The sequence below is a fragment of the Anastrepha ludens genome, chromosome 3 (genome assembly GCF_028408465.1).
Source record: "Anastrepha ludens isolate Willacy chromosome 3, idAnaLude1.1, whole genome shotgun sequence".
Taxonomy (NCBI): Eukaryota; Metazoa; Arthropoda; class Insecta; order Diptera; family Tephritidae; genus Anastrepha; species Anastrepha ludens.
In genome coordinates this window covers 23,067,395-23,084,584 of record NC_071499.1, presented here as the reverse complement: position 1 = coordinate 23,084,584, position 17,190 = coordinate 23,067,395, and the positions used below count along the sequence as shown (strand labels likewise).

The following is a 17,190-nucleotide window of genomic DNA, read 5'->3' as shown; positions in this document are numbered from 1 at the left end:
GTAATTGTACCAGTGTTACACGTGTCTCACGAGGAAGCTGCAGCCCTTCATCTGCTGTAGGTGGTGGTTGGACTCCGATTACGGCATTCACAGGACGGGAGCTTAAGAAGGTGGTGACGGTCTCCCGGTGAATGTCGTTTATTGACTGTCTAAACATTGTCAGGTCAAGTAGATTGCGGTCAGTTGAAACCTGCGGTAACATCCCAGCAGGAACTGCTTGCTGAGCAGTTTGTTATGCTCAATTACTGGAAGCATTTGTGCCTCGTTGTGTAGGTGTTGAACCGGGAGCATCAGGAGGCAACCGGTCGCTGTCCGAATGACAGTATTTTGGCATGTCTGTAGCTTTGTCCACTGCGTGTCACTAGTTCTAGGCGACCAGACAGGCGCTGCATAGTTTAGAACCGGCCGACCAATTGCCTTAAATGTCGATAGCAACAGTTCTTTGCCTTTGCCCCAAGTGCTGCCGGCAAGCGATTTGAGGACCTTGTTACGGTTTTTGGATTTTAGTGGCAATTGCGGTTGTGTGCGCTGAGAAGTAGAGCAAACTGTCAAAGGTTACACCCAAAATTTTGGGGTTGTTTACCGTCGGAATTGGTGTGTCATCGACTTTTACCTTAAGGGACAGTTTGATCTCCTTTGTCCAGGTGGTAAAGTGGGTCGCCGTGGATTTAGTGGGGGAAAGTTGAAGTTTCCTCGCAGTGAAAAAGCGAGAAAGGTCGGTAGTTGTTCACTTTGGAACACAGGCCATCGATGTCATTGCCCGACGCCATTATCATACAGTCGTCAGCGTATGAGACCAGGGAAACTCCCGCTGGGGGTTGGGGGAGCTTCGAGATGTAGAAGTTGAACAGCAAGGGAGAAAGGACACCACCCTGCGGTAATCCTTGCTTTATCTTCCTCTGCTTCACCTTTTGCCTTCGGCAGCGCTTTAAAAATATAATATATAATTCTTCAGTTCACCTCTGTCTAGGCTATCCACAGTATTTTTGCGTAGGTCTCTTTTCAACGTAGGCAGCTTTTGGTTGCACTTCGTAACAATAACCCTGATATATTAAAAACCTTAAATCAAAATGTCATAAGTATGTGTATGGAGGCACGATAACCCCCATCCCAAAGATTGAACAGCATTGAACGGAAATATTTCAGTTTCGTTGGCATTTTTATTTTTATTATTGTCAGCTCCAATGAATTGTTATTCTCGTTTAAATGTGGAAAGTGGTGATTTTGAGGAATGTATTTGGATATGATTTTCATTGAATTATTTATAATACAAATATAAAAATGAGTGAAAACATATGTGTGATTGCATATTTTATGAATTGAAGTGAAGTCTAGACTAATATAATGTATAAAGTGACGAAGTACAGTGAAGTGCTAAAGACATTTAAAGGCAAATAATTGCAAAACTATTATTTCCGCAATGTTGCAAAGGTTGTTTAGAAACCACTCCCTAACATTCAAGTTTCATTAAATAAATCAGCATGATTTGCGTAAAATTTCTCATGCGCCATTACAGTAAAGCCAGACTAATAAATATTTGTTTAATGCAGAAAGCCCCAATGAATAAATCAGCTAATTAATCGATATTTTGAAAAGAATTTTTAACTATGTATGTAAATATTTTTTACTCATTCTTAAACAATTTATTTTAAGGAATTATAAATGTATACGTTCACCGATATAAGCAAATTAAAAGCAATTATATTTTCATATTTAAAAATTTCATGTTAAAATCTTTAAAGCAAAATGTCGTGCACCCTGTGATTTTGTTGCTGTTTAACCAGAGAATGAAATTCATTAACATTCTCTGGTTTAACATAGGCAAGGCAGAGAAGCTCCAAGTTGCGCGACAACTCTGCAAATTTATCGTTAATAAAGAAAGTTTCTGCAATGCTTGAGTGAAAAAATGAAAATACTGCGTGAAAAAGTGTAAATTAATATAAATAGTTTTATATAAGAGTTATTAAGCTCTTGCCGATAGTGACTAACCTAATTTCTAGCCAACAGAAACGGATTTCACTAAAGAAATCTATTGTAACAGTATCAGCAAATTTCGGTGCGGAAGTAGCTGTAGAAAGTGCGACATTAAAAGTGAAAAGCGTTGAATAGGCTAAACGAGCTAAAGAAGAGTAAATTTTAAAATAACCCATTTGTTGAAATAAAATATAACTATTATTTACGAATCGTGTGGAAATTAAATCTAATTAGTTCAACTAGAAAAATCTATAAATTTACATTATCTGTGTGTGCGCAATCAAGCAAAAAACGAGGGGACAAGTGTGAGTTTATGTGAGGAACAGAACGAGCTTAAAAAGAGGACAAACAAATGAGAGAGCATGAGAAGAATACTGCGAGCAAAACAAATGGCGAAAAAACGTGCCTTTGGAGCTTGTAAAGCACTAATTTATAAACCATATGCTCAAAAATTGTTTTAAGTAACAATACCGGCTTGTCTGGCAAGGATAAAAATTGCAGCATTCGAATATTTACACATGTTGGCTGAAGATATGGGTTATAAAGCGAATGGGGAGAGTGGTCATAACGGCAAAGGTCGTATTGATAGTCGTGGGGCCGGGGACGACGACGATGGGGCGGATGAAGAAGAGAGTAGCACGTTTTATGAGGCAGTCAGTGAACCGGATCTTTGCTTAGATGCTCTTAAAATAACGAATGACGTCACGTCTGTAAACAAAATTACGTCGAGTGCTGCTGTTGATGGAGATGGTGCAGAAGAGGCTGAGGGTGCACGTTGCTTACCGCAGGCGACAGATGTTATTGACACCGAATCTGCTTCGGCATTGGTTTCGGATACGTCAGTGGTGATCTGCAAAGCCACTGACATTGACACCAGTTGCACTCTGTTTGTGGGTAACCAGCGGGTGGAAAATGGGGAAAGTAAAGAGCCGTTTTTTGAAGAAAATTTTACAACACGGCCGAAACGAAATAAGAGTAAGTACACATTTTCTTTTTTTTTGTTTATAAAGAAATACATAAATATAAATTTAATTTCAGATTTAAAAGATTTGAATAGAATAAATCAAACAATAATGTCTGATGATCAACAACAACAGAAACAACGTCAGCAGACGCTACTTACAACAAAATCGTGTGAGACCCCTGCGACTGCTTCAATCTCACCAACTAATTCGCACAGCGACAGTGGAAGTGTGGGTGGTGGTGCTCGCCGCAAGTCATGGACACTTTCGCCACAGAGTGGTGACTCCACACCACAAAGCGGTGCAAAGAAAAAAATTAAAACAGTAAGCGTAAAATCTCCAACGGCGGCAGTGTCATCAGTAGCTGGTACGGAAAACTTGAACTTATGGGTTGCACGTGAATGCTATGAAACCGTTCCGGCCGAAACGGTTTATGAAGTAGAAGATGATATAGTAGCTGTAGACGATGAGGAGGCTGCTGTCGAAAGCTTACTTGGTGCAGCAGCTGCTTTCCAGCCTAACACAACCAGTAAAACAGTGCAGCGGCGGCAAAAACATCTACGACAGCCACAGCATAGGCCCTTAGAACGCTCTTGGCCTCCCAGAGCTTTTGGTAAAGATTTGAACTTGCAAGGTGATGTATTCAAATTTGATATACTCGACACGGATGAACGGATTGATGTGTATGGTGGAATTGGAAGCGGCTCCGCTGATGGTTTTAGTAGCGCTACAAGCAGTACAAATAATTCGCCACTACTACTCCTAAACAATGCTGCCCCTTCATCCACTAGCCCGCAATATGATCTGCCTTCTGGAACGATATCTCAGGCTCCGGTGAAATTTAAGCCGTTAATTAAGAAAAAAATTGGTCCTGATAGCTATATAAACACAATTACAACAAAAAAGGTGTCAGCTTCGGAAACTTATGAATTCCCAACATTCCCTGTAAAAGACAACGCGTCGGCTGGTATAGGAAACGCATCGCCAGTAAATCAATTTCCATACATACGTCAGCATCGGCCACTAACGCGCGCCTTGTCAAATGGGAAAGGCCCCGCACCATGTAATGCGATTAACTATGATGATTTGGGGGCTGGCACCACGCATTCGCCACGTTTATTGCTCTCTCCCAAACGTCAACGCAGTCCACCTTCCGGTTGTTCGACACGCAGTGCATCACCTTTGGATGTTATCATAAGTCCGGAAACAAGTTCGCCTTCTACGCCACAAACTCAGTTTAAATTTGTTTCGAGTGTCGTTGGTAGTGGTGCGCCATCGTCGCCTGCAACGCATATACGCCCTCAACAGAGGCTGTTAAAACGTGTTGGTGGTGGTGCCGGTAAGTGGTGTTAATCATTTATATGCACTTGGGTATCTGTTACAGCTCTATGTTTAATTTCGTATTTAATAGGAGCGAATCTTGTATGCCCACCAACCCCCACACATCATGCTCGACGCCAGCAACGCTTACAATCTAACGCTTCTGCATTTGCAGCACATGCTGATAATTCATTTTCTAGTACCGCGACACCATATGCATCGCCCAACAATGCCAACCAAGGCGAGTACAACCTGGCTATTATTCCAAGGTCTCCACCCATAGCCTTTGGGCCTGCCGTAGGGGGTGAAATAACTGCCGCAGCGGCGGAAAACCACACGTTTGACTCGGGTTTAGAAGAATCACTTGACACTAGCGGCGCAACAAATGAAGCCTGCAGTACACGCTTACCTTCAATCCCCGAACGGGGGACCGCTGCTGGCTTTCTTCAGGGCAGCGCTGTTTTCGGTGAAGGCGAAACTGCGTCAGAGCCCTTGCCCCCGGCATGGGAGGCGCGTATGGATAGTCATGGACGTATTTTCTATATTGATCATACGACACGTACAACGTCGTGGCAACGCCCCGGCACGAATGGTGGTGTAACCCTAAATGGGGCAGGTAAGCTGGCCGAAATAAAAATATAATATTTGTCTAACAAATATCAAAAATATAATTAACATTTAACTATTTTTCTGCACTTTTAGGACGTGAGCACCATCATCGCCAACAATTGGATAGACGCTATCAGTCCATTCGACGTACTATTACCAGCGAAAATCGCCTATCGAATGCTTCCGTTTTTAGTGCGAACGATAGTTCCGGTTGCAATAACACTGCCAGTCCATTTGCAAATGCTATTCATAACAATCAAAACACTGCTAATAGCAGCAATCAGCAAATGTTTAATCTTTCTGTACATCCAGCTGTTGTTATGCTCTGTCGTCCCGACTTTTACTCCATGCTGCATACAAACGAAGACGCTTTATCGATATATAATCGAAATCCGGCACTAAAACATATGATTATACGTATACGCCGCGATCCGCAGTGTTTTCAACGTTACCAATACAACAAGGATTTGGTGGCATTAGTAAATACATTCGCTCAGCTTAATCGCGACTTGCCCTCATGCTGGGAGACCAAACTCGATCAATCCGGCAAACAGTTCTTCATCGATCACAATAACCGTAAGACGTCATTTATGGATCCACGCTTGCCGATCGAAAGTGCGCGCGTAGTACGTCAAAGGCATCAACATCCTTCACATCAGTCACCACAACTTTCATCACATTTTTCACATGCACACCATCAACACCTACACTTACATCCACACCAACCGCAACAATATCAACAACAAAGTTCTCATTTTGATGTTTTTGATGGGAATTGCATGTCTTCTTCTGGTGTGCCGCCATTGCCACCTCCTAGGCCGGTTAGCACTGCACGTACCGGACCAAACGGGGCAATAGGTGGCGCCAGTGGAGGTGCTGTTGGTAATTACGAGCAGTACAACGAGGTGCCTGTAGCTTATAATGAAAAGGTAAATGATTCAGTGCATAATTTTCTAAAATTTGTATATTTTAATTATTTTTTCTTTGCATGAAATATCGCAGGTGATAGCGTTTTTGCGTCAACCAAACATTTTGGAAATTTTGCGTGAACGACATGGCCAGAATACAGTTTCGCGATCTTTACGTGAGAAAATTAATATTTTACGTGTGGAAGGTGTGCCAGCTTTGGAGAGATTAGGTCATGATTTGCAGCTGACCATTCTACTAAGGTTAGTTATTTTAATTTCTATTTACTCTACGGCTTCGGCTCTTCTTAGAATTAAGATAAATCAGATAGCATACTGGTCTGAAGAATCATCATCTCTGTTAGCAATGCCCTGCTTTTGGCATGTATTGGTGCACTAGCATGCATGTCTTCTTTAACACAAGAAAGGAAAACTTCTCGGCAATTTGTTTCACTCCCCAATTGCGAGAAGCAACACATGGACGGAAAAATCCCGAGCCTAACACATAGTTGGCACCAGTTTAAAAGACAACTGTTAAGATTTCATGATATTCTATTCATTAGTTCGGGAGTTATTGTGCTAAGAGTGACGCTATTTTTGCTATTTTCAAAAGAATGGATCAAAAAGAATTTCGTGTTTTAATTTTACACTGCTTCTTAATGGGGGAAAAATATGATTCTAGCGAAGTAATGGCTTGAAAAGTGTTGTGGGGACTCCGTTCCATCAGAAACAACAATAAAACGATGGTTTGCTGACTTCAAAAGTGGTCGTAGAGACACCGACGATGCACAATGCAGTGGAGGTTCAAATGGGGCGGTAACACCAAAAAACATCAAAAAATCCACAAAATTGTTTTGAATGATCCAAAAGTAAAGTTACGTGAGTTAGCTTTATATTGCTGATGTCGTTGGCTTTATATTGCTCGAGCATTTGACTATGAGAAAGCTCTGTTCAAAGTGAGTGCCGCGTTTGCTCACTGTTGTCCAAAAACAAGAACGTGTCGATAATACTGAACAGTGTTTGGTCATGTTTAAACGTAATAAACCGGAATTTTTGCGTCGATATGTAATAATGGATGTAACATGGATCCATCACTTCACTCCGGAATCAAAATGATCGTCATCTGAGTGGACACAACGGGTGAACCTCGTCCAAAGCGCCCGAAAGCATAACAATCGGCTGGAAATGTTATGACCTCGGTGTATTGGGATGTGCGTGGTGTAATATGCATCGACTATCTTGAGAAGGGAAATACCATCAACAATGAATATTATTTAGCGTTTGAAGACCGAAATTGCAAAGAAACGTCCGCATTTAGCAAAGAAAAAAATTGTGTTTCATCAAGAAAACGCACCGTGTCTCAAGTTAATCAAAACAATGAGAAAACTACATGAATTCAACTTCGAGTTGCTCCCAAATCCATCGTATTCGCCAGATTTGGCTCCCAGCGACTACTGACTGACCTAAAAAGTACTCGCCGGAAAGAAATTTTGCTCGAATAAAGAGGCTATCGGTGAAACTGAGCCCTATTTTGAGGCAAAAGTTAAACCGTTCTACAAAAGCAGTATTGAAATGTTAGAGCGACGCTGGGATGATTGCGTTGTTCTCGATGGAAATTATGTTGATGAATAAACCGAATTCGGAACAAAAAAAAACGTGTTTGCTTTGTTAGGCGCGGGACTTTTCAGCCCATATGTTATGTACCTGTTAATAAACTACTGCGCCATAAAAGTATGAGCAGCGCAACGGGTGCCCTATTACCTGATTTGAATATGAACTATACGACAACTACAAAGCTGAAGTAGGCAAAAATATTTCATTATTTCCCACGCTGCAATGTTCAACTGAAATGTCACCAGTATTCAATAATTAATTTCAATATTAAATCCTATTTACTTAGCCTCATTGCCTTTAAGTACACGCCCACATTTTTTGCGCTCAATTAATTTAATATCTATTGAAATATTACAATTTAGCTGCTGCTTACATACGTACATACACAAATTGTTACCACAAAGCAAGGCTCTGGAACTTCCTGTTCGCCATGATTCACATTGTTTTGCGATTCTCGCCGTCGGTTAATGTTAATAACCGCACCAATTCAAGACCAAATTCTGTCTGTCTGTCTGTCTGTACATTTTTCTGAACCACAACTTATTCGTATATACATATGTAAATGTGCGCTAGATAGACAAGTGCAGGGCTTAAGAGCCGACAACAGTAATAAAATGTTGGTCCTGCATGAATGATTTTGCGTTAAGTGTGCTATGGCTAAGCCAATGTGGCAAGGTTGAGTATGCGCCAAACAAGGTTGAATAAAAATTTCCACTAAATGCCAAATATTGTTAGTCCGTGTGACTAACATTCGCAATTGCATTACCTTTTATTTTGCACTTATTAAGTAATTAAATAATTACAATGTAGAATCGTACAGGCCAAGTCAATGCACTTTAAGCTGTACAAGTTCAATAAATGGTGCAAAAAAATCTGTCTATTTGTGTCGCTTTTCATGCTTCATCTGAAATTAAGGAAGTAAGGCTTGTAATACATTGAACTGTTCAAACTGAAGGTTAGGTAAGGAACAGCAACAATAAATGGAAAATGGGCCCGAACTTCTTCAGAAAAAACAACGTTTTAGAGATATGTGCATTCGAAAATAATAATACATCTCACTGATATGGCAAATGAGGATGAGAGGTAAATTTAAAAAATCTCACTTACAGAGATAAAACAATAAAAACTGTAAAGGACAATAAATTGCCTAGATATGATCACATTTCGGAAAGAAATATTAACCATATGCCTGACAAGGCAATAATTTAACAGTCCCGAGCTCAACAAAGAAAACTCGTTTTTTTATTCAAAATTAGCTTTATTCATCAACGTAATTTCCATCAAGAACAAGGGAATCAGTCCAGCGCCGCTCTAACATTTCAACATCACTTTTGTAGAACGATTTATCTTTTGCCTCAAAATAGGCCTCAGTTTCAGTGATAACTTCATTCGAGCGAAATTTCTTACCGGCGAGTATTTTTTAAGGTCTGCGAACAGCCAGTAGTCCCACCGGATGTGGGAGCAATGCGAAGTTGAATTCATGTAGTTTTGCCATTGTTTTGATTGATTTGTGATTCACTTGTTTTTGGTCAACACTGAGCAAACGCGGTACCCACTTTGAACAGAGCTTTCTCATAGTCAAATGCTCGAGCAATATAAAGCCAACACGTCTTCACTTTTCGATCATTCAAAACGATTTTGTGGATTTTGTTGATGTTTTCTTGTGTTACCGCCCCATTTGGACGTCCACTGCGTTGTGCATCATCGGTGTTTCCATGACCACGTTTGAAGTCAGCAAACCATCGTTTTATTGTTGTTTCTGATGGAACGAAGTCCCCACAACACTTTTCAAGCCATTGCTTCGCTTGAACAGTATTTTTTCCCACCAAAAAGCAGTGCAAAATTAAAACACGAAATTCTTTTTAAGCTGACTCATATAGACTGAGTGACAGAGATTACCAAACAAAAAACAAAAACAAAAAAATCCGCGACTCTTAAAGGTATAAACTCTTCGCTAACTGCAAGAACCGTGGTCCCATATCTTTTGTCAACTCCAGTGTTCGCGGTTTAGCAATTATAACGCGAAACCACATAAGCTATATCGTATATGCCGTATGCTGACATGAATTAGATAATACTACTAAGACAAGGGGCTGTCTTCCATTTTTCTCTGGAACTTCTGTTAAACCTTCTTCGAGTAGACCTCTATGGTAAACATCAAACCCTCATTACCATTCCTTAGTTTTAGCTTACGAGAATTAGCCGACGAGCAGACAAATGTTTTCAAAGATTGATGAAAAAGGTCTAAATAAATCACTAATAGCATTGACAGGTGGCGGCGTTAATCCGGATTACCGGGGCAGTTCTCTTCTCCTTCTCTTCTTAGCATCACAGTCCTTGGTGAACCATTGCTTCATTCACAACCTTGCGTCATCTGTCTCAGAGTTGTTCTCTCCTTGGGTATTCTAAACACGTGTCCGAGCAATCTTATCCTCTGAGATTTTATACATCTTATCACAGTTTCGTTTTTTGCTAAAAGTTCTATCCCATGATTATATCTAATTCGATAGATACCGTCTTGCAGTCTTATACCTTCTGCTCAAATATGACTTTATCAATAAAACGGTCCGCGGATGACATATGGCAAAAATACATTTTTTGTTGGATGGTAGGACTGTTATAAGCTTACATGGCAAATTTCAGCGTGATATGTCACATAGTTTGTTTTCTGTGCTACTGTAAACAAGTCAAGCTCGAGTGTGTTTTTCGAATTTAACGATGGAAATTCAAGTTGAACAAAGAATTTGTTTGAAATTTTGTTATTCCAACAAAATTTCGGCTTCAGACGCCTTAAAAATGTTGCAGACAACCTATGGGGACTCTGCTCTATCACGTGCACGTGTTTTCCAGTGGTACAAATCGTTCAAAGAGGGCCGTACATCCACCCAAAAAACCACGCCAAAGTCGCTCAAAAATTAAGGTTATGCTGACTGTTTTTTTCGATTACGAAGGTGTGGTGCACTCGGAGTTCCTTCCGCAAGGCCGATCGGTTAACGCTGAATATTATTTAGACGTTTTAAAGCGTTTGCGCGAGAACATTCGTCTTAAAAGGAAGAAATTGTGGGACAACAAGTCATGGTTCTTGCATCACGATAATGCACCAGCTCACACATCACGTCTTGTTCGCGATTATTTGAACAAAAATAATGTTAATATCGTTCCGCAAGCACCGTATTCGCCTGATATGGCTCCATGTGACTTTTTCCTGTTTCCCAAGCTCAAGTTGCCGCTCCGTGGAAAACATTTTGAGACAATTGAAGTCATAAAAGAGAATTCGAAGAAGGAACTGAAATCCATACCGAAATCGGCCTTCCAGAAATGCTATGATGATTGGAAAAAACGTTGGCATATGTGTATCGCCTCCAATGGTGATTACTTTGAAGGAGATAAAAAACAATTGAACAATAATTAACCGTTTGTGTTTTATTAAATCAGTCTCGTTCATATTTGAGCAGAAGGTAGACCCATAAATTTTTGGCAATATTTTTTTTTCAAATACCATTAGCTGATTAATGCCAGTAGTTCGTATGGGGCACGTAAGCTGATCAAAATTGTAGTTTGACAAACGGTTGTTACGCGGATTAGTGAACAGCTGATTTATTTATTGAATAGTTTTGGCAATAAAAGATGGACCGCAGGCAACAAATACGGGTATTAGCTGCCCCGATACTAAAAAAAAAATTATTTAAAAAAAAGAAATTTTAATTGCAATTTCTCAAACTGCTCCAAAATATCACAACAATTAATCCCCTGAAGAGAATTGTAACGAACGGATTGACGAGTACCCGCTGTCAAAATTGCATAGAACCGCAGCGGGGACGGATTTCTTGCCGTCGGTTATTTTTACGGCAGGAAAATAATTAGATTTATTTCTATTTTCTATCAGATTTTATTTCCATGTTATATACTCAGGGCTGAATTTTTGATGGCTTGATGGCAATTTATTTATTTACAACCAAAAGCGGGCAAATAATGCGCAAATAAAATTTATTCGATTTGCGCAAGAAAACCCAGAAGTTGTCAGTAATTTAGACAATTTTAATTTAATAAATTTTTAAATTAATTTTTAAACAGTTGTTTATTGGTAGTAATGAGCTTCAACCAGTTGCTTCACACAACTAGTAAACGAAAGGATTTCACTACAAAATTAATTTTAATGCCAGCTGAAAACCGTCCTGTCTTAATAGTGTTTTCCGCCCCCGTCGCAATTGTGTTCAATCGATCGAATTTTCTGACGGAAATGGATCAGCTGTTCACCACCCGTCAATCCGTTGTCTGTTACCCGCTGTCCGCTGCAATTCTGATTCGGGCCTAACGTAATTTCGAATGTGTTAGTGCAGACTAGCATTGCATCCAGTTTTTCTTGTCCTTCCTTGTAAAAGCTTTATTATTTTTCATTCACAATAGATATTTACTTTTTTTCGGTGGTGCTGCCATCGAAAATTCCCCTAAGCCGCTTAAATTATGGGAATTAAGTCTAATAGTTGATCCGGATTGGGTGTTTGGCCAAGCTCCTCCCGCTATTTGTGGTGTGCCTTCTCCAGTTTTAATCCGACTCCGAACGAAGACTTTTTCAATGCAGAAATACACTCGGTTTGCCATTGCCTGCCGAGGGGAGACCGCTTAAAAAAAAACACTTTTTCTCTCGTTTTGGTGTTTTATATACGGAGATTCGAAACTAAGTACTTCGACATGGTAGTCACGCACCATCCCATTCGGCTACGGCGGCCGATGATCCGGATTATTTGCACTTAATTCCAGAGAATTCCAAATTAAGTCGTTAATCTCGATTACCATCATTTAATCTTGATTGCCACCGTCTGTCTATGCTAAACCGCTCTGATCGCATCCATCAAGTCAATGGTCGCTATGTTGACTGAACCTTGCTAATGGGTGTAATGGATATTTTCTAATTAATGGAAAAAACTGCAAAATTACCCACTGTATATTTGATTTGGTTCGTCATTCATTGGTTTAGGTTTAGGTATGGGCATACCAGGTTCTCAGAGATAGGTGCGATCAGCTGCCCCCAAGCACGTGCACTTCTTATTTGTGTCTCATAAAATTCGTATACAGTCAGACTTCTGAATGCTAGTATACGTATTTGTAAATTATAATATAATTCTTTTTTTATTTGCCAACCTGATGAAATGAATTCTCTGCGGCATCCGTTGAAGGCTTCACAGTAACTGATTGATGACTTATACGCTTTTAGGCGTTATAAATTAATTAGCATACACTACAAATGTTTAATGTTTGCACATACGAAGATTCATATGGTTGATTTTATATTGGAGCCTCAATTTTGAAATTGTTTTTCATTTATTTTTTACACTCATTTCTACTTAATTGTTGTAATTGGTTTGTGGTTATTGAACTGTAGTTACAATCATACATATTTATCTGTGATTGCATACGTGGGTGTGTAATTATTGTAGTTAGTTACCCCGTAGGGAAGCATTCCGCTAGTGACAAAATTTTCGGTACGGTATAATTAATTTAGTATTATTTCGGCATTCGCGAACCACTTCACTGCTCAAGTAACAACGGCCGAACCCAAAAAGACACCAAATCGACCTCGTCAGTTGACACATAAGAAACCGTACTGCATATTGAGCTGCTGGTTAGAGCCGCAATGGAGCAATAGATGGTTGTTTTCAAATTCAAAAATATTAAAAAAATATTATACAATAAATCTTGTTTACCGTTTCGAAATATAGATGGTAGTTTTGCTTTCTCATGTCACTTGCTCAAGTCCTTAAGGTCAGTTATTCACTGGGATCTTCAGAAGTTTAACTCCGTCAGTGGACAAATTTGGCCATCAGTGTTTTTTGTTGAAAATTGATTTTGGTAACTATATTTCATACTGTAGGCAAATGTAGTTAGGTAGTTAGGTGAAATGGTTGAATTACCACTTTGGCATTCCTTGAGTAGCACTAAGCGCCGTTTTGATACCATTTTAAGACCTCCACAGTCAGAGCTGTTGATGTAATGAAGAAGATTGATGGGATTTGGGCTGTTGAAGAAAAGAGCTCTTAGTGATCTTAACCGTCTGGCTGCCAAATCCGGACATTTACAGAGAAAATGCTCAAAAGTCTCATTCTCTGAAAGGTTCCCACAGCTTTTGCAAGGTGAGTTAAATGGCAAACCTAGCTTTTCCACGTGTCGTCCAATGACTGGTAAACACAGCTACGAGTTTAGAAATTGAATGGCGAGGAGTTCAAAGGACTTTCTGAGTCCTTCGTATGTCGCATTGGGGCCAAGGGTTTTCAAAATAGCACATGAAGAAGTGGAGCTCCATATTTTTTGCGCTTTCCTGAGAAATAATATGTGCAGTTCCCCTTTAGGCAGGAGGTCTCTGAGACCAATTCAGCCCCCTTCCTGGCAAGCTCATCAGCAATTTCATTTCCCCCTATGTTCGTATGTGCGAGAACCCAGATCAGTGAAATATTACCTGCACACCCAAGAGAATTGATCCTCTCCTTACAGGAGTTGATTAAGGAGTTAATAATTGTCACTGAAACTGAGTACGAAAGTTAAGGGTTGAGGTTCAGCAATGGCACAGTTGGATCGTCTTTCAAAGTGAACGATTATCTCGCCAACCTTTCTCGCTTTTTCACTACAAGCAATCTCCAGCTCTAGTTTTCCAAGCATATTTCAAGGGGAGGTGTTTGCCATCTGTCTACGTGCAGGGATTAACTTAGGCAGTAACTTCCGGAATGAGCGAATTGCATTATGCGCGCCAGGAGAAGCTTACGAGAGAAGAGCTAAGGTTAAGGCAGGTAAGCTGACACCAAACTATGAGGCTACGCCAGTCGAAATTCTTACTTCGAACTGCACATGATCGGGATATGGTCCTCGGACTCTTGACTCCAATGCACCGTCTCCTTGAATGCAGTGCTATGTGAATCTCGGCCTTTGCAGCCAGAAGAAAGGCGCATACGCTCAGTCCAACTCAGTTCTGTCTTAAATTTAATAAGGCAACTGGGTCCAGATGAAGTACTGTGATGAGTAGAGGCACAAAAGTCATGGTCCATGGACGAAATGGAAACCTCCAATAAATCTAAATCTAAGCTTTTCCCCACTAAATCCACGGCAACCCTTTTCGTTCCTCCTCGAATATAACGGCAATTGCATCTAGGGTTCAAATCCGTAACAGGCCCTAAAGTTGCTAAGTATTAGCACTTGGGGAAAGACAAACAAATGTTGCTGGCGACATTTAAAGCAACTGGCCGGTCGATTGTGAATTAACGCTGCGCCCGTCTGATCGCCTGGCATTAGAGATTCGCAGTGGACAAAGTTTCAGACCTGTCAGAATAAGATGGTAATCGGTCGGTGCAAGGCCCGAAGAATAGGCGGATGCAAACAATTTCCGTGCTGTAGACTTGCCTGTGACACTTTCTCCATACACGTCGCAAATGTCCCGGGCTGCTTCGGCAGCTTTTTGTCCTCTATGAGCAAAGCAAAGAAGAGCAGATGCCGAAAACGTTGATTTTTGCTTCCTAGGTAATCCATTTCTAAGGCTCAAAACCAAAACAAAAAATTAAATAACTCAAAAATACAATTAACATAGTTTCGTAGAGCAGGAGGAGTTCTATCGAATGAAATCTTACCCTTTGCCAAAAAGCAAACAAATCGTTATAAAATAAAAGAAAATATAAAAATGCTATGAACTTATTCCCTAACCCAATACTTCGCCAGACAGTTTACAGACGTACATTATACGACATTCATCGGGAGTCTCTCACCATCTTCCTGAACTCCCGACCCTCGTATGACGTCATCGGAGTCTAACCACCACCCATCGCATACGAAGAGTTTCAGCTGCCTCGTGAGAATCGTGTAACTTTTTCTCAATTACTTACGGTATATTATAACGGGTGATCAATCATGAGGTGCTTTTTTCAATAGTTAAAAAAAAAACAAAAATGTAAATTATGTTCAAAACCTTTATTTATCATTTGAAAGGACATTCTTTGACATTTACTTTTTGAATATGACTTCATTCAAATGTTGGCCGCAACTATGCTTAAGGTGGTTCATTCTGAAGGTCCAATTTTCAATCACTCGTTCGAGCATTTCGACTGGTATGTCGTGAATAACACGCGTAATGTTGGCTTCCAGAGCTTCAATCGTAGCTGGTTTATCAGCATAGACCTTGGACTTCACGAATCCCCAAAGAAAAAAGTCCAAAGGTGTGATATCACAAGATCTTGGTGGCCAACTCACAGGTCCTAAACGTGAAATCAGCTGCTCTCCGAAATGACTTCTCAATAAAGTCATTGTTTCACGAGCTGTATGGCAAGTGGCTCCGTCTTGTTGAAACCAAATGTCGTAGAGATCATTAGATTCAATTTCAGGTAGCAAAAAGTCCGATATCATGGTACGGTAGCGAGCACCATTCACAGTTACGTTGCGGCCATCATCATTTTTGAAAAAATATGGACCGATGATTCCACCAGCCCATAAACCACACCAGACCATTGTTTTCTCTGGGTGTAAAGGTAGCTTTTGAACCTGTTCTGGTTGCTCTTCATCCCAAATACGGCAATTTTGCTTATTGAAGTAACCATTGAGCCAGAAATGCGCCTCATCGCTGAACAAAATTTTGCTCGAAAACAGCGGATCTTCTTCAATCTTTTCAAGAGCCCAATCAACAAAACGGTGACGTGCAGGAAGGTCATTTGGCTTTAGTTCTTGTACGAGCTGTATTTTGTATGCTTTTAAATGAAGATCCTTCCGTAAAATTGACCAAGTTGTTCCATACGACAGTCCAAGTTGCTGAGAACGGTGCCGAATCGATTCATCGCGGTTTTCACGTACACTCTCTGCTACTGCCGCTATATTCTCAATGCTTCTTGCTGGACGTGGTCTATTCGGTCGAGAATTATCCACCAATGAATATTCGGATTCAAATTTGTTGATGGTATGTCGAATAGTGTTTAAGGCAGGCCGATTATGTTGACCATAATGCGGTCTAAGCGCACGAAAAACATTTGTCACAGAACGCTGATTTTCATAATACAGTTGAACAATTTATAGACGTTGTTGCGGTGTGAGTCTTTCCATGATGAAATGCCAAACGCTGTTCAACAAATCCACGATGACAGTTTGCCACAACTCGCGCGCGATCTGTAAAAAAAACGCAAATGAAAAAAACTCCTCTTAATTGATCACCCGTTAGTAGGTTAAACTCCTACCTTTTCAGTATCGACCTCGGCATACTCAATATATGTCCGGGATGTGCAGGTACCCTGCACGATATTAACTACCTATTCACCTGCCTTCTTAAACCTACTCACCTAACACTCCTCCCTCTTTGAACCCAACCCATCGAAATGGTAGGGATGCAGCGTAAGTCTCGTTATTTAATACCCACCCTTGCACGTATGTATGCAGGCTGTATATGTGTGTTTGCTTTAACTTCAAGTTGCAGTAAGCCAATGCATCAGCTCGCAATTATCAATAGTTTGCTCATTCGATTAGCTTTGCCTAAAATTATGAAATAATTTCTACACTTACAAACACATTTTCATATATTTTTCACCTGCAAAATGATTAATAACAATTTGCATACATACATACATTTGCATAGGCACATATCATTTTAATCATTTAAATGCATTTACTAGTGAAGCTGAATGATTACAATATAAAAAGTAATAATTGAAATGACATATCTACGTTTACTTCTCGATTTCTTATAAAATTAGCAGGTAATTACATTGAAATATTTTTAAAAATAATGAAAATGTAGGGAAAGTGTAGTATTTATTCAAGTTAGACAATTGTTGAATTCGATATCT

General features: G+C 40.1%; 1 protein-coding gene across 1 annotated transcript in view; it reads left to right on the top strand.

Moving 5' to 3' along the window:
* Window positions 1-1,816: 1,816 nt before the first annotated feature.
* Window positions 1,817-17,190, top strand: part of LOC128857154 (E3 ubiquitin-protein ligase HECW2) — a 64,043-nt gene continuing 48,669 nt past the window's right edge. The window contains exons 1-5 of the mRNA XM_054092762.1: window positions 1,817-2,949; window positions 3,013-4,275; window positions 4,348-4,872; window positions 4,959-5,794; window positions 5,868-6,034. Coding sequence (XP_053948737.1) covers window positions 2,493-2,949; window positions 3,013-4,275; window positions 4,348-4,872; window positions 4,959-5,794; window positions 5,868-6,034 — 3,248 coding nt within the window. The 5' untranslated portion in view covers window positions 1,817-2,492. The remainder of the gene's footprint in view (window positions 2,950-3,012; window positions 4,276-4,347; window positions 4,873-4,958; window positions 5,795-5,867; window positions 6,035-17,190) is intronic.